We start from the raw sequence: 17216 nt of genomic DNA on the forward strand, positions 1-17216 counted from the left end.
ACATTTGTGAACTGGGTGTAGATGTTGAATTTCCCTTGTACAGAGATGTTTGTGGTATTAATATAATACCGACATGAAATTTACCAAATATTTAGACCCAATGACCACTGAAATAGTCTTGTGTAAAAATCTGCACTTTTTCCAAAACTTTTTAATCATTTTAAACGTGGCTGTAAACATTCTTTCAGACTTAGTAAGATTATAGATATAGATTACAGATATAGATATAGATAATGTCAATAGGATTGATGTTACTGTGTGTTTTGTGATGAAGTCTTGTGAACTTGGAAGTATTAACAACAAGAAGATACATAAATGATTACTTGTAATAGGAGTCATGTGTTTACCACAACATGGCAACAGGCAGACAGAGGGAATAGAAAAACAATCTGCAGTTGCTGATATGGCTAATTTCTGCCATCTTAAATCCATGCTCTCAAGCCATTTAAAAGACATTTAGTAATACGCCCCAGATTTGACATGTAGTGCTTTTTAAAGATGATAAATTCATCCAGTCTTGTATTTGCATCCGAACTATGCAAATTACACATTTTGTCAATGGTAGAACATTATAATAAGAACAGGTTTACTATCCACATAGGTCTTCACATATTTAAGATATAACACATGTTGTCTTTAAACTAGTAGAGTGTTAAGGGCTTCATCTGTGATCTCCTTTATGATGAGTGAAACATCTGGGAGATCTAGTGTCTTTAACTGATCAGTCTGACTCCTACGATGGAGGATTTGTTAAGTTTGCACTGTTTTGAGAACAACAAATGTCATGCGAAGGTCTGGTGGTCTTGGGAGGTGCAGAGGTCTGGAGGTGCAGAGGTCTGGAGGTGGGGAGGTCTGGTTGGAGGCCTAATGGAGGCCTAGATTAGCCTCAGCTCGTGGCTGTCTGAGAGGCCGCAGCTGGCCTTGTGTTTGTGAAACAGCTTGGTCAGAGCCTCCATGTAGAGGCCGTGATAGTGATCCACCTCCTTCTCTGTGGGTTTTGGACGCTTCGGCACGGAGATGGGAGCTCCCACTAGGGGGCAGCAGAGAGGATGTTAGTTAGAGGGGTAAGGATTCATTAGAAGGGAGTTAAGGTGTAGTTATAACCCGTCAAGGCAGGGGTGTCAAACCCTGGCCCTCGAGGGCCGCTGTCCTGCATGTTCTAGATGTTTCCCTGATCCAGCTCACCTGATTCGACTGAATGGTCGTTACAACAACCCATTTAATTGAATCAGGTGTGTTGGAGCAGGGAAACATCTAAAACATGCAGGACAGCGGCCCTCGAGGACCAGGGTTTGACACCCCTGCCTTAAGGCTTGGTTAGAAGGAGCTAACGTGTCGTTAGAGCAGGTATAGCTGGAGTCAAAAGCAAGTTAGTCCAGCGAGTGTGTCGTCGAGGCGACCTACCGACTGTGGTGACGGGGAAGCGATAAGGAAGGACGACCCAGCGTTCTCCCAGGAACAGGCAGGGAGCGAAGCCCATGATCCTCTTGAAAAGGTCCTGCAACTTGCGCCTGACGCTGCCGTCCTCAAACTCCACCTGCCGGAACAGCTCGTTCTCCCCAAACGAGTAGACTGGGACCAGGTCGGCCCTGAGGCCGGGCACACCACATAGGGCTCAGCACCGTTTGTACGGGTCTACACGTTCAGTCTACCAGTTGATTTACAGTACAGTAATCATAAGAAGACTTATCAGAAGTGACGTACAGGGAAGGATCTGAACCTGCAGACTTTTCATCACATGCTCTCATATACTGTATATATACAGTATCTATACATAAAGACTTCCTCCCCTAACTAACCTGCTATTTTACTTTTACATTTAGTCATTTAGCAGACGCTCTTATGCAGAGCAACTTAAAGTAAGTACAGGGACATTCCCCCTAAGCAAGTAGGGTGAAGTGCCTTGCCCAAGGACACAGTCATTTGGCACGGCCAGGAATCGAACCGGCAACCTTTTGATTAATAGCCAGATTCCCTAACCGCTCAGCCACCCGACTCCCTGCTATAAAATCTTCTATATATGTCAGTTTATATCAAATACATATATTCATCACCCTTACCCAAACTCCAGCGCCACCCTGACGAAGCCCTTCCTCCGCCGCATGACGACGGTGTTGACCCCTGGGATGGCAGACAGGGACTCAGCAGCGCCCCCTATAATGATCACCACTGCGTTTCCTGTCCCGTTCTTAGACAGCAGGTACTCAAGGCTGGGCTTGCTCACTGGAAGGATACCTGTGTAGAAGAGACGGGCGTCCAGTCATGACTGGTTGTACAGTTCTACCTGCAGTCATGAGGTACTGACTGAAGAGCTAGTATTAACAGTTCTACCTTTCCTAATACTGTAGTCCTAGTATTAACAGTTCTACCTCTACTGATACTGTAGTCCTAGTATTAACAGTTCTACCTCTACTGATACTGTAGTCCTAGTATTAACAGTTCTACTTCCACTGTCTGTGGAGGAAGGGATCCCTCACTGAATTGCTCCTCCGAGGGTTTCTTAAATTTGTTCTCCTCTAGTGACTTTTTCTGGGAGTTTTTCCTTGTCTTCCTTTAGGGTTTAGGTTGGTTGAGGGGCAGTTCTATGGGCGTATGTGAAGCCCTCTGTGACATTGCTTGTAAAAAAAAATGGGGGCTATACAACAAAAATGTGGATTTAAATGAACTGATTCTGTAGACCTAGTATTTACAGTACTACCTGCGGTCATGAGGTACTCCCTCAAGAGGGGTATCCTGAAGAGGCCAGCCAGGACGACGAGTGTGGAGCGGATCCCGGGGAACAGCTCCCGGAACCCACAGCTCTCAGTGCTGAAACACACGAAGCCCCCACAAGACATGATGCCGTGAGGGTGACAACCCACCACGTAGTTCCTGTTTGGTTTCAGGTCGGCCGTCTTCACCAGCTGTGGGGGTGGGTGGGGGGCAAAATTGGAGGGGGGTAGAACAGAATGCGACATTTACATTTTATTAATTCAACTGAAGCTTTTAACCAAAGCGACATCACAAATAGTTCTAGCCCTGGGCAGACCAGGTGCTGTTCTCCTTTAAGATCACAGCTCAGAACATTGCTCTACCTTTACTGGGAAGTAGTTCTTGAAGTGAGTCCACACTTTCCACTGCCTCACACACATCTTTCTTCTGCCCCCTACAGGGCAAAGCAAATATATTTCAGATTTAAGGAATTTATCTAACATACTTCATTCTATAAAAAGTAGTGAATATTCATTTCAGTAGATTTGATTTCATCTATAAAAAAGACTGCATTTGGCAGAACAATCTAGAGTGTTGATTGTCCTCCGTCAAAACCAAACATTAATGAACATTGTGTTTCTAAATGTCTGGTTTAAGTGGAGAGTGACGAGGCAAAGAGGTGGTGCGAGGACACCTCTCTCCGGAGTGTTCCAGTCGAACACCAGCCAGATCAAGTTGAGAGCAGCCACGGGCCACAGGGATGTAAACATCAGATACACAGTCAAAATAATACAAGACAAGCCTGCAATAGAAGGAAGACAAGAAGGAGGTGAGACAGTTATTTATTATACATATGTTATTATATGTTAAAAATTAATTTAATTAAATGATTGCTATCACGTAGTCTACTGTTATTGTTCTGAATGTCTAAACATTAACAGCTGATATCAGTGTGGAAGTGCCTTTGGTTTTGCGATTATTGCACAACATGTATTACACACCCAGCATGTGTTGTTTCAGGTTACAGTGTGGTCCTAATAGCATATGCAAGTGTTATTAATAAACAACCCATGGATGACCAAAGGGATTTTACACAGTAAAAGTAAAGAGTTCAGAGATGTACAATGTAGAACAGAATGTGTAATGAAAACACAAATCTAAACATGTTTGTGTGTGTGTCGTTACAGGGTCCAGTGTGTGGAGTCTAAAGATGCGGCTGATTCACCTAGGAAGAGGAAAGACACCACCCACTGGTACACACTGACGCTCTCTAGAAAGTCCTGCCATCTCGTCTTCTGCTTCATGATAGCAACCTAGAGAGGAACACGGTTAGCCTGAGCCTAAGACGCACCCCGCCCGTCACTCTAATACACAGAGCTGATAACGCTACACGCACGACATTGATATCTGATTCAGACTTGACAGTTGAGATAACTGCCGAACTCGGGATAACTAATCAAAAGGAATCGTGCCGATTTGTGGAATGTGACTTGGTGGCCCGAGCTGTCACAGCGCTTGTAGGCTACATTGTTTAAACATGCTTCATTGTCCTGTTGAACTGGTTAGGGCACCCTAACTTCTTTGACCGGGTGATTCATAATAACCGGTATCCTCACTCATCAATAATTACGATCTTATCTCGCAACTGTTGCTGCACTGTTTTCACTCATGATCTGAGCTCCTGAAAGGTAGCACTCACCTACAAGATACTTTTAAAACTAGGCTACTTGGCGACATAACTTGAATAAGACATTCTGCTCTGTGACATTTAAATAAAATGTTTTTACCTTTGTGAAGCTGTCAGATCGTACAGAGTGACTCGAGCTTGGAGTGGCGCAGCTATGGCGAGTAGTAGCCACGCGATTCCAGCTGGATGACTGGACGCACTTTGATCAGTTCAAGTAGGGCTACAGATAACGATCACCTCCACGCCCCCAACACTCTGGCACACTAACGAGCAATCAATTTCGAAGATAAACATGACAAAGGTCAATATTAAACTAATTTAGTTAAATTAGATTCGAATATGTGACCGGTTGCCTTTAGTTTCGGTACGTTCTCAGATAACCCCACTGTAAGGAGACATGAGGCGGCGGCCCTATATGTGCTCGATTGAGTTTAAACCTATTTCCAAATAGGTGTAAATATGTCGTTTGTAAATATTTAAGATTCTCCCCCGAAGTCTCCGTTTTGGTCGAGCGCGGCCGGCTGCCGGCTGGTACGGTGTGAGTTCTTGATGACTTCCGACTCCCGGGATCGGGGGAGGAGCCGGGGGCCCAGTGTAGACGGAAGAAGTGTCTCATTGGACAGAAATTACAGCAGCTGTCAAGTCTCAAACCGGCTGGACAGATCTGTATGGAAGCAAATCGTGACCAAAATTCAAATGAAAATGCATTTCCAGAAATGCATTTTCATTTTAAGAATGTGGCTGCATTATTTGACTCATAAATCAAATTAGTATTCAATCATCCTATTTGCATTTTCATTTTCTTCTTTAAGACTGCTCATTCTTTCCCTTAATTAAAATGAAAACGAAAAAGACATTTGAAATTTAATTTTCAAAATATGCCCCAGCAAATAGATACCAAAATTCAATTTGAAATGTAAAATTTGAAAATGAAAATGCATTTCCAGAAATGCATTTTCATTTTAAGAACGTGGCTGCAAAATCGTGACCACAATTCAAATTCAAATGCATTTCCAGAAATGCATTTTCATTTTCAAGAACGTGGCTGCAAAATCGTGACCACAATTCAAATTCAAATGCATTTTCAGAAATGCATTTTCATTTTAAGAACGTGGCTGCAAAATCGTGACCACAATTCAAATTCAAATGTATTTCCAGAAATGCATTTTCATTTTAAGAATGTGGCTGCATTATTTGACTCATAAATCAAATTAGTACTGATTAGTACTGAGCGGACATTGCATTTTCATTTTCATGTTCTGCCCGCAAAGAACTGCCCATAATTCGAAAACGAAAATGCATTCTGAGCGGCGCAGTTGAGTGACGTCAGTAGCCGCTCTTCTTCAGCTCCCTGCTGACCGAGCTACCCATCTTGTTCGGTAGGGGGCGGTGTGCACATACGCATTGCATTACATGGCAAATGTGCCGGGAAATTGATTGAATTGCCGGGTCTTTAGAGGACGCATCACAGATCATGGCGCTCCCTCAAATTGTGCAGACACTGATAGAATTAGCTGAGCTGGTAGAAACTAATAATATATCTGAGTCTGATGCCCGTGACCGAGTAGAACAAGTCACAGAGAGCTTGGCTGCATACTCTGCCGTCACAGACGTACACATTAATGAGGTTGCCATAGTAAACCTCTCTTCAGTCCTGGAACGGCTGGATGCTGTGGAGCCTCAAATGGGACGGGGACGACCAACCATCCACATCCCGTTCGAGTCCATCGAAAACTATTTATTAAATGGTTTAAAAATAAAGGACATAGCGGAGCTGTTGTCGGCCACCAGACCATCCGTCGGAGGATGCAAAGCAACGGATTTATGGAGCTAGAAAGCTGACAAAAGTATCTGAATTTGAATATGAAAGATCTGAAATATTTGTGTGTCGAATTTCATAAAACTGAAATATATTGCTGTTGAATATATAATATCTGAATGATTTGTATGCCAAATTTAATACAACTGAATTATTTTGATCCAAAAATAAAACATTCTAAAATTCAGATTGCAGGAATTCATATTCTTGAAATTCAGATTGCGGAAATTCAAATTCAGATTGCGGAAATTCAGATTTTGTCTGAACCAGGCCAAAGGTGAAACAGCTTGCTTTCACAGGAAAAAGTAGACCATTTAATAAATAGTTTTCGATGGACTCGAACGGGATGTGGATGGTTGGTCGTCCCCGTCCCATTTGAGGCTCCACAGCATCCAGCCGTTCCAGGACTGAAGAGAGGTTTACTATGGCAACCTCATTAATGTGTACGTCTGTGACGGCAGAGTATGCAGCCAAGCTCTCTGTGACTTGTTCTACTCGGTCACGGGCATCAGACTCAGATATATTATTAGTTTCTACCAGCTCAGCTAATTCTATCAGTGTCTGCACAATTTGAGGGAGCGCCATGATCTGTGATGCGTCCTCTAAAGACCCGGCAATTCAATCAATTTCCCGGCACATTTGCCATGTAATGCAATGCGTATGTGCACACCGCCCCCTACCGAACAAGATGGGTAGCTCGGTCAGCAGGGAGCTGAAGAAGAGCGGCTACTGACGTCACTCAACTGCGCCGCTCAGAATGCATTTTCGTTTTCGAATTATGGGCAGTTCTTTGCGGGCAGAACATGAAAATGAAAATGCAATGTCCGCTCAGTACTAATCAGTACTAATTTGATTTATGAGTCAAATAATGCAGCCACATTCTTAAAATGAAAATGCATTTCTGGAAATACATTTGAATTTGAATTGTGGTCACGATTTTGCAGCCACGTTCTTAAAATGAAAATGCATTTCTGAAAATGCATTTGAATTTGAATTGTGGTCACGATTTTGCAGCCACGTTCTTGAAAATGAAAATGCATTTCTGGAAATGCATTTGAATTTGAATTGTGGTCACGATTTTGCAGCCACGTTCTTAAAATGAAAATGCATTTCTTGAAATGCATTTTCATTTTCAAATTTTACATTTCAAATTGAATTTTGGTATCTATTTGCTGGGGCATATTTTGAAAATTAAATTTCAAATGTCTTTTTCGTTTTCATTTTAATTAAGGGAAAGAATGAGCAGTCTTAAAGAAGAAAATAAAAATGCAAATAGGATGATTGAATACTAATTTGATTTATGAGTCAAATAATGCAGCCACATTCTTAAAATGAAAATGCATTTCTGGAAATGCATTTTCATTTGAATTTTGGTCACGATTTGCTTCCATAGATCTGTCCCGTGCCCTTTACAAACTTAATAACTAACAATGGCTACACCACCAACGTTTTCAGGCGTTATAAACTTTTGATTTTAATCATGTCGATTTGGCAGTTGGTCTACATGCTTCACGTTGCAAACAAAACACATGAACTGTGCTGTCTCAGCATGGCTAGTTATGTCAGGTTTACATTATATTTACATGTATTCATTTAGCAGACGCTTTTATCCAAAGCGACTTCCAAGAGAGAGCTTACAAAAGTGCATAGGTCAATGATCATAAACAACGAGATAGCCCCCAAAACATTGTGGGTAGCCTAAACATGAAGCATACATTGTGAAAAGCAAATAAGTGCCAATGGGAAAAAACATGAGAGCATGTAGTTAAACAAGGTACAATTAAACAACATGAACCTCGCAAGAGTGTACCTGTAGAAAAAACAAGCAACAATAATATAATTCAAAACGAGTACAAGAAGTTAAATCAGTTACAATCAGTTAGGTTAGTTAGTAGAGAGCAGGCTAAGCATCATCTCAGAGGTTACAGCTGCGTGTTGGCTTGTGGTTGAGATGACCCATCTCACGTCTGGGTTAGGCTTGTTGACTAGGCCTTAAAAAGGCGCCCGTGACTGTAGAAAACGATAGGGGAGAACGGCGTGGGCCGTACGAGCCAACCGCGCCTGGTAGACCGGGTGGCAGAACCAGGGGATTGAGAGGCTCGTGAGTAGTGCTCAACGAGCCTACGTGGAGGGTGAACCTCTTGTATCAAATGTTATGATTTTTTTGTGACTTTTTATTTATATTCAGGGAGGACGGAGTTTAAATGTGGCTCTATGCTTTGTAAAACATATTGCCATGGCCATCAATTTACGCACACAATTGAAGCGCAGAGCGCACAAGGAACCGGTTCAGAGGAGAGAGAGGGGGGGGGGGGGCAGTAACAGTGGGAAAGACTCAGCTCTGATGAGTGTTGAGACGTCCTCAGACAGTAATGAACTTTGTAAATATTTTAAAACAAACATTTGTTTTTCAATGTATCCACATACAGACAGAAACAGTCGAGCAGTGCATCCCAGCTCTGACAGACGTATATCATCTTTAGTCATCTATGTGTTGTGGTTTATTCTATTTTTTGACTCCATCGTAAAGGTGTTTTCCATAAAACGCAGCGCTGTAGGCCTACATGTGTCTTGCACGAGACTGCAGAAATTGGAGCTAAACATTCCAGCGGAGCATGTTTGTGTAGGGATAAAAGTAAGACAAATGTAGAAAAAGGGGTTAAGGGCACTTCAACCGAACCAATAAGATGGGAGGCAATGTACGACGACCGTCAAAAACAGCAAGATCCAGCGCATCGCTCGAGCGAGACGCGCATCAAGCACGCGGTTGCTTCTGCTATATTAACAGCCAATAGCCTCCTAGGAAGAACTACTATATGAATATTAATAAGAATGCAAATAGACTTTCTAGCGCACTGCTTGAACCGACATCTGCCCAGTGTTTTTTTTTTTAATAGATGGATTGTTTTTTTTTCATCTTTGTGTACTTTGATGCCGTCCATGTTTTGTTGCGTGAGAGGAGCGTGCCATTATATCGTTTGTGAATGAGGTTTGTCGTTGTTTTTGGAGGGTAACCCAACATTTTGTAGCCTCGTCTGCCGATGAACCGTAGGCTGTCATGGACATTTCAATCAGCCCTCCTAACGGCAGTGCCCGTTAAATCGGTGAGAAATGGAAACGGATTCCTTGTAAATATGGCTTGACGATTTTCTCAGATTTGTCTATATCTATTGGAATCCTCTGTCGATGTTACTTGACACATCTGGGAAAGGTGTTCGCATCCACCCATCGTCCACGAAGACAGCTGTGTCATCAACAACCCGGCATGGTTTTGTTGTTGTCTGATGGAGCAGACTATGGTTATTTGGATTTAGCTTTACCCGGCGCCAAGAGAGACGCTATCTCAGTATTTCTATAAGGTAATGCATTTGTTTTACCCTGATAACACGTCATTCGCGATGAAATCTCATGTCTCTCTTGATTTTGCGTAACATATTGGGTAAACCCACCATAGGCGATATAACCTTCTGGTAAGCAGTAGCGGGTTTGATGCTGTAGCCTAATATAACCCTATACGATATTTAACGCAGTAGGACTGTGAACAGAAGGCCGACAATAAGGTGTTATTCTTCAATACGTGTAGGGTTTTGGCAATTTTCCGGCGGCAGGCAGGAGTAAAGGCCATAGTGCATTTGTAGTCTGTGCGATAGCTGCCATTTTCTACAGAAACAGTCAAATCCTCTTTTACAACATGGCTATAAATGAATACACGGCGAGCAAGGCATCTCAGTATCGTGAAGTTCAGTCGTGACTTGAGCTCGTAAATATTTCACAGAAAAACAAGTGCATCAGCTGACTGACTGATGGAGCAGCTCGGCATTTTCTTGAATCAATTGCCGTGTGACAGTACGCTAAACATGTAGCATATGGTAAAAAACTGCCTTTGACGCAAGCACGTTGACCGTAAAGAACGTTTAGGTTCTGTGTTGTTCATGGAAAGGGATATTTGGGCGTAGATTTTTGTCGATATGTGCGCGACATCAGGCGAATGGTATTGTCAGTTTAGTCGCGCGCCTTACGGGATGTGTCCGTCTGTCTGGGATCGTTAGTTCACCGGAACACTCTCGGTTATATGACATAGCTTATTTACACTGGTTGTAACAGCCCAAACAGTGTGCCATATTGTGAGAACAGGGCAGAAATGTTACACCTACGGAAGGCTATCTGTCAAGCTGCTTGGCTGATGGACTGGCCACAGAGGTGGGGGCGTGGCGTGCCCTGGTTGTGTGTGCGCGCGTGGGTGTGTGTGTACTGCGCGATAGAAGCTCAGACATAGCGGGGGGGGGGGGGGAGGCACAATAATAGGCCTCTACAGACACACCTGACAGAAACCGATGTGGCAGATGTTATGTCTAATAGTGAGCCTAAATACATTGAATTGTAACTTAGTGTCTAAAATGAATATCTACCTATTTGTCCCGTGTCCACAAATCCACAACATTTGCAAAGACACAAACACACGTAGATTGTTTTGTTTTTTGTAACGAATCCTTTTGATACTGGGCGTGTGTTTGAACGTTAATTCGCGTGTCTTTGTGGACCCTTGCGTGACTAAATGCATGTGGCCTACTACAAAAACCGTTCGAGATTTGTAAGCATGCGTACACGAGCGGCAGTTTGAGATATTTCGGAACAGAAGCACCCAATGACCCCCAGCCCAACCCCACCGCGCGGTGATCGTGTCTGCAGCAGCGCCTAGCGGTGGTTCCACGCACCGAGCCCCAAAAGCTGGCGCTGCCGTGGCACGGACGGACTATGCGGTGGAGTAACATTCCTATAGGGTTCGTCTTTCTACATAGTGAATTTGTTTTTTAAGGTTTCAAAATGTGACCTCGGTTCCCCTGAATGCAAATCTTTCGTATCCGACAATCCGACATTCCTGTCATGTACATGTGAATGGGACCGCTGAAGTCAGTGTATTATGCCAGGTATCGGCACAGTTGTGTGGAATTGAAATGAACCGAAGGTGAGAATGAAGAGGTGAACACAGGGATGACGGGGAAGGGAACAAAGGAACAGACAGAAAGGGCTATAGCCTTGTTATAACACTGAAACACTGAGAGATCAGAAGGCCAGAGGCTGATTGGTTCCTTCAGACAAAGACAAGCAGGGGGAATACTGAAAGGACCAGCGACCAAAAGATTGAAGGATTCTCAAACGAGCTTGACAGTTGTCAGACAGGAGACAGAAAAATGACTGAAAGGGCCACTCCCAGGCAGAAGGAGAGGAAGAGAGAGAAGGAAAGAGAGATGGAGAGGAGAGAGAGATGGAGAGGAGAGTGCGATGGACAGAAGGAGAGAGAGATGGAGTGATGGAGAGAGAGAAGGAGGAAGAGAGATGAGAGATGGAGTGATGGAGAGAGAGAAGGAGGAAGAGAGATGAGAGAAGGAGATGAAGAGAGATGGTGAGAAGGAGAAAGAGATAGAGAGAAGGAGGAAGAGAGATGGACAGAGAGAATGAGAGAGATGGAGAGAAGGGGGAAGAGAGATGGAGAGAAGGAGAGGAAGAGAGATGGAGAGCAGAAGAGAGAGGGATGGAGGGAGAGACCGGTGTGTGTGAGACAGGCATGGAAGATGTTTATGTGTAAAGCTGATCTCTCCAGTGCTGTGTGCTGGTGTCCAGTCTGCCTGATCCACTACCAAGCTTTAGCTGCAGATTTCCTCAAAACCCCAAATTGAATTTAGCCAGTCCAGAGTTGGCATTTACATGAGTCCTGTCTGGTCGAGAGCCTCTGGTCCGGGGGGGGGGGGTTCATGGGACCTCCTCTAACTCCCTCCTGATTAAATGTGGTCCCAAAGCCCTCTCCTCAGTATACCCCCTCTCTTCCTGTTGAAGTTTTGCTTCCCATCTTAACCCCCCCTCCCCCTTTGAGTCCAGCTCTTGTGATTGGTTCTGCTGTTTATACGCTGAACTGCACAGATCTTGCAGAAACTAGGTTGAACGGGTTAATTGAGGACGTAAGAACCGAAAGGGAAAGAGAGAGAGGAAGGTAGGGAGAGAGGAGAGACAGAGGGAGGGAGGGAGTAGAGGCTGGTTCCTACTCAGCAACAACTGAGAAAAAATAAGAAAAAAGTAGGTTGAAATGGAGAAGAGCAGTGATAGGACAAAAACAGATAAGCAACATGAATGTTTTAGAGATGTGGTTTAATGGAACATGAATCATACCCAACTGGGAGTGGAGCAGGGAGAGGAGAGTACTGGCATCATCCCTGTTCCTCCACCCCAACCCAGGAATCATCCCTGTTCCTCCACCCCAACCCAGGAATCATCCCTGTTCCTCCCACCATCGTCCATCCTTCGCAGATCGCAGGTTCAAATCCACCTCGCTTTGATGAAAAAGCGCCTGCAAAACGAAGTCATTACGTTACATCAGTTACACCAACAATTGCCATCAGTCTAGTTTACAAATCACACATCTTTAACCAGGTCTGAGTCTCCCTAGAATGGATCTCTTCTTCTGTGGTTGGCTGTGTTCCTCCTGCTGTCTCTGACCTCCATCCTCATCTGGTCAGTCTGTCTCTGACCCCCATCCTCATCTGTTCAGTCTGTCTCTGACCTCCATCCTCATCTGGTCAGTCTGTCTCTGACCCCCATCCTCATCTGGTCAGTCTGTCTCTGACCTCCATCCTCATCTGGTCAGTCTGTCTCTGACCTCCATCCTCATCTGGTCAGTCTGTCTCTGACCTCCATCCTCATCTGGTCAGTCTGTCTCTGACCTCCATCCTCATCTGGTCAGTCTGTCTCTGACCTCCATCCTCATCTGGTCAGTCTGTCTCTGACCTCCATCCTCATCTGGTCAGCCTCTCTCTGATCAGGACCAGGCTGGGGAGGGAGGAGCACAGCAGTCACATGACAGGAAGTGACACATCACAGGAAGTTGTCACCAGCCAGGATGGCATGCTGTTCTGTTGGCAGCTGGAGGCTCTACGCTGTTCTGTGCAAGATGTTAGTGTGTAGGGTGTTAGTGTGTAGGGTGTTAGTGTGTAGGGTGTTAGTGTGTAGGGTGTTAGTGTGTAGGGTGTTAGTTTGAAGGGTGTCAGTGTGTAGGGTGTTAGTGTGTAGGGTGTTAGTGTGTAGGGTGTTAGTGTGTAGGGTGTTAGTTTGAAGGGTGTCAGTGTGTAGGGTGTTAGTGTGTAGGGTGTTAGTGTGTAGGGTGTTAGTGTGTAGGGTGTCAGTGTGTAGGGTGTTAGTGTGTAGGGTGTTAGTGTGTAGGGTGTTAGTGTGTAGGGTGTTAGTTTGAAGGGTGTCAGTGTGTAGGGTGTTAGTGTGTAGGGTGTCAGTGTGTAGGGTGTCAGTGTGTAGGGTGTTAGTGTGTAGGGTGTTAGTGTGTAGGGTGTTAGAGTGTAGGGTGTTAGTGTGTAGGTAATTAGTGTACAGGGTGTTAGTGTGTAGGGTGTTAGTGTGTAGGGTGTTAGAGTGTAGGGTGTTACTGTGTAGGGTGGATGCAGTGGGAGGATGAGAGAGGGAGGGTGCATCATGGAAAGTGATTCTACACATACTATACATGCTGAGTATATGTCTCTCTCCCTCTCTCTCTCCCTCTCTCTCGCTCTCTCTCTCTCTCACAATCTGTCCCTCTCTGTTCCTTTCTCTCTCTACCCCCTCCCCCCTATCTCTCTGATTAGCTGCCTGCATGCTGTTGTTATCTTGAGTAATCCAGATGGTAGGAATGATTTTTACTGATTGTCTGGATTAATTTATAAAGTCTGCAGAATTGGCAATGACACACACACACACACACACATACAAATACTTGCATTCACATACACACACTTTCATTCACACAGGCACACACCTCTGTGGGAGGGAGGGAGGGAGGGAGGGGGGGAGGGAAGGAGGGAGGGAGGGAGGGAAGGAGGGAGGGAAGGAGGGAAGAGGAGGGAAGAGGAGGGAAGAGGAGGGAAGAGGAGGGAAGAGGAAGTTGATTTGGAGTATATTTTTGGTTCCAACTCCATGAAAGATTCATCGGCTACTCAGTTTGTACAACGAGAAGGGAAATGAGCAAGGTAGAGTTTGAGGAAGATTTAACCAGAGCTGTGTGTGTGTGTGTGTGTCTTTGTGTGTGTGTCTGTGTGTGTGTGTTGTAGGAGCTGGTTGAGGACTTCACATCTAATGGGTTCATCTGTGAGTGTACATACCACTTCAGTGTGTCACAAGCAGTTGAGTGAATTAGTGTCTATGTTCCTATTTCAAATAATGTGTTCATTTAGCACATTTATTCAAAGGAACATAGATGGGGGATTTGAACCCACAACCTCTTGATCTGCAATCAAACGCTCCACCACTGAGCTTAACCCATCCCCATGATTAATATTCATAATGACACTAAAGGTCTAAGAATTGCCACAGACGTGTATATATTTGTATTTCAGACATTCTGTTATTTATTTGGTTTGCTGCAAGGTCGTTTCCCCCTTGCCCTGGTTGCTTTCTGTACGTGAACACCAGCTATACCCTGCTGTGACTAGTCTCCTCCTGCACCACCAACTACCCTTTCACATGGTGGAGGTAATTATATTCTATAGGAAGGGGATATCTCTGAGGTGTATGAATGATTGAATGGAAGACTCCAGGGACTGGTGTTTGTGTGTCTATGGAACCCGGTGTCATCCTATCAGAGCTCCCTCTGGGACTCTTATATGACATCATGTGATTCCACACACAGCTCTGATTGGTCCATTCATCTCCAGCTGAAGTGAGTTTTTTTGTATCCTGTGTCTCTGTGTGTAAATACAGGATACTCTATGCATGTGTGTATAAATATTTATAGCTGTAGGGAAAATATTTGACTGTGCAGTGGTCACATTTAGTTTGTGTGTGTGTATGTCAATATATCTACAGTATATAGTATTATATACTGTGTGTGTGTGTGTGTGATTATTCAGAAGCTTAGAAAGAACACACACACCGCAACAGTGTTGCTAGGAGACCACACACCGTGTCTGGTGTGCGAGGATTCTATCCTCCCCCATCCCTAAAGCCCGGTTCCCTTCATCCTCTCTGTCTCTTTGGCCCGTCCTCTCTTCCTGTGTTCACGTCTCTCTGTTTCCTGTCTCTCCATCAGTAGATTCTTCTCCTTGGTTGTATTTTCTTTGTCAGCACAGCTTCTCTCTTCTCTTTCTCTCTCTCTTTCTCTCTATGTATTTATCGTTTTTCCTGCATCTTTTCATATGCTCCCTCCCCATCTCCTTCTTTCTCCCTACCTCCTCTCCCTCTCTCTCTCTCTTCTCCTCTCCCTCTCTCTACCTCCTCTCCCTCTCCCTCTCTCTTCTCCTCTCCCTCTCTCTACCTCCCCTCTCCTCTCCCTCTCTCTTCTCCTCTCGCTCTCTCTACCTCCCCTCTCCTCTCCCTCTCTCTCCTCCTCTCGCTCTCTCTACCTCCCCTCTCCTCTCCCTCTCTCTTCTCCTCTCCCTCTCTCTACCTCCTCTCTCCTCCTCTCCCTGTCCAGCCCTACAGACACACTGCCACCCTGCCAGCCCTACAGACAGTCTGATGGTGATTACTGTTTCCATAGTTTTGTATTCATCATATCTCCCATCTGCTGTCCTTCCCTAGCCCCCCCCCCCCCCCCCCCCCCCCCCCCCCCCCCCCCTGTTATCAGAGGAGGGGCATGTGAGGTCATATCGGCAAGGATTCTGTTTGTAAGTCTGTGTGTGTGGATGTGTGTGGTGACTGAGCGAGTGTGTGTGTGACTGCGTGTGTGACTGCGCGTAGTGTGCTATGTGTGTGACTGCGTGTGTGTGACTGCGTGTGTGTGACTGCGTGTGTGTGTCTGTGTGTGTGTCTGTGACTGTGTGTGTGTGTCTGTGACTGTGACTGTGTGTGTGTGTGTTCACATGCATGGATGGGCTCTATACTTCAGTACATGTAGCTGTGAGTCACTGCTCCTTCTGCCTACAGCTTTAATGAGGTGGAGTTGGTTGACCTCTGACCCTGGAAGTGCCTAATAAGCTGATTTCAAATCTCCTGTATTAATATGTTTCAACGTGTGGCTGTGTTGCATCATCTGTGTATATGAGTGTGTAGGTGTGTGTATATAAGTGTGTAGGTGTGTGTATGTGAGTGTGTGTGTGTGTGTGTATGTGTGTATATGAGTGTGTGTGTGTGTGTGTATATGAGTGTGTAGGTGTGTGTATGTGAGTGTGTGTGTGTGTGTGTATATGAGTGTGTAGGTGTGTGTATGTGAGTGTGTAGGTGTGTGTATGTGTGTATATGAGTGTGTAGGTGTGTGTGTGTAGATGAGGTGCAGACTGCTAAACTCCAAGAGAACCCACCAATCATTAGACAGAGTAATTACACACTTCCTGTCAGCTGTTACCCACTTCCTCCCAGCTGTAATGTGACAATTGCAGGTCTGTCCGTGTGTCTGCCACATCCCAGAGAAGACGCCATGGTAAACTCTGGGCTTACCATAGCTCCGCCCATCGCTTCCTAACCTAATTAGCACTGAATCACACACCAGACATGGCCGCAGGGGATTGTGGGTAAGGCTTTGGACCATGGGGCGCTGGAGCCGTCGCCACGGGAACCCCTCGGTGGCACGGCTTGATGTACAGCCGGGAGAAGTTCTGTAGAGGCTATTCTGATGTTTCATCGAGCCGGTGAACTGTGATTGGCTGTTAGCCTTCTGTAGAGGTTGATGCAGCTTCATGTGTGTGTTGTGGACTGAGGGTGTCTGTGTTGTGGACGTCTGTGTGTGTGTGGTGAACAGAGGGTGTGTGTGTGTGGACGTCTGTGTGTGTGTGTGGTGAACAGAGGGTGTGTGTGTGTGTGGACGTCTGTGTGTGTGTGTGGTGAACAGAGGGTGTGTGTGTGTGGACGTCTGTGTGTGTGTGGTGAACAGAGGGTGTGTGTGTGTTTGATGTGATAGGCCGTTATTTGAACCGTGGCCCTTGTGATCCTTGACCTTCCTCTACTTTCGACATGCAGTCTTTGGACGTGTCTTTGGATAAAAGCGTTTGCTAAATGAGTAACATGTATAAGCTCTGAAAGATCTGCCCGACAACAGGGGCTGCCTCT

The 17216-nt window shown here is 45.1% G+C and overlaps 2 protein-coding genes across 2 annotated transcripts in view; one reads left to right on the plus strand and one right to left on the minus strand.

The window, feature by feature from the left end:
- Positions 1 to 133: 133 nt before the first annotated feature.
- mogat3b (monoacylglycerol O-acyltransferase 3b) lies at positions 134 to 4937 on the minus strand. Its single transcript, XM_047020201.1, has 8 exons — positions 4479 to 4937; positions 3917 to 4004; positions 3386 to 3493; positions 3075 to 3145; positions 2699 to 2903; positions 2061 to 2235; positions 1405 to 1589; positions 134 to 1030 (listed from the first exon to the last, which is right to left on the minus strand). Exons 2-8 carry the CDS (start codon positions 3993 to 3995, stop codon positions 876 to 878), a joined length of 978 nt encoding a protein of 325 aa, XP_046876157.1. The 5' UTR covers positions 3996 to 4004; positions 4479 to 4937; the 3' UTR covers positions 134 to 875.
- Positions 4938 to 16696: 11759 nt separating this feature from the next.
- LOC124468251 (serine/arginine repetitive matrix protein 5) overlaps positions 16697 to 17216 on the plus strand; it is a 4959-nt gene continuing 4439 nt past the window's right edge. Inside the window, 1 exon segment of the mRNA XM_047020911.1 lies at positions 16697 to 16747. Within this exon segment, the coding sequence (XP_046876867.1) occupies positions 16697 to 16747 (51 nt within the window).

This window comes from Hypomesus transpacificus, chromosome 5 (assembly GCF_021917145.1).
Source record: "Hypomesus transpacificus isolate Combined female chromosome 5, fHypTra1, whole genome shotgun sequence".
NCBI classification, from domain to species: Eukaryota; Metazoa; Chordata; class Actinopteri; order Osmeriformes; family Osmeridae; genus Hypomesus; species Hypomesus transpacificus.

Bases quoted from the DNA above. Each gene is read 5' to 3' on its own strand.
- mogat3b (XM_047020201.1), bottom strand. From the start codon at position 3,995: ATGAAGCAGAAGACGAGATGGCAGGACTTTCTAGAGAGCGTCAGTGTG. The intron at 2,904-3,074 runs GTAGAGCAATGT...CCACCCCCACAG, and splicing joins AGAACTACTTCCCAGTAAAG to CTGGTGAAGACGGCCGACCT. The intron at 2,236-2,698 runs GTAGTACTGTAA...TCTTCTACACAG, and splicing joins GGAGTACCTCATGACCGCAG to GTATCCTTCCAGTGAGCAAG.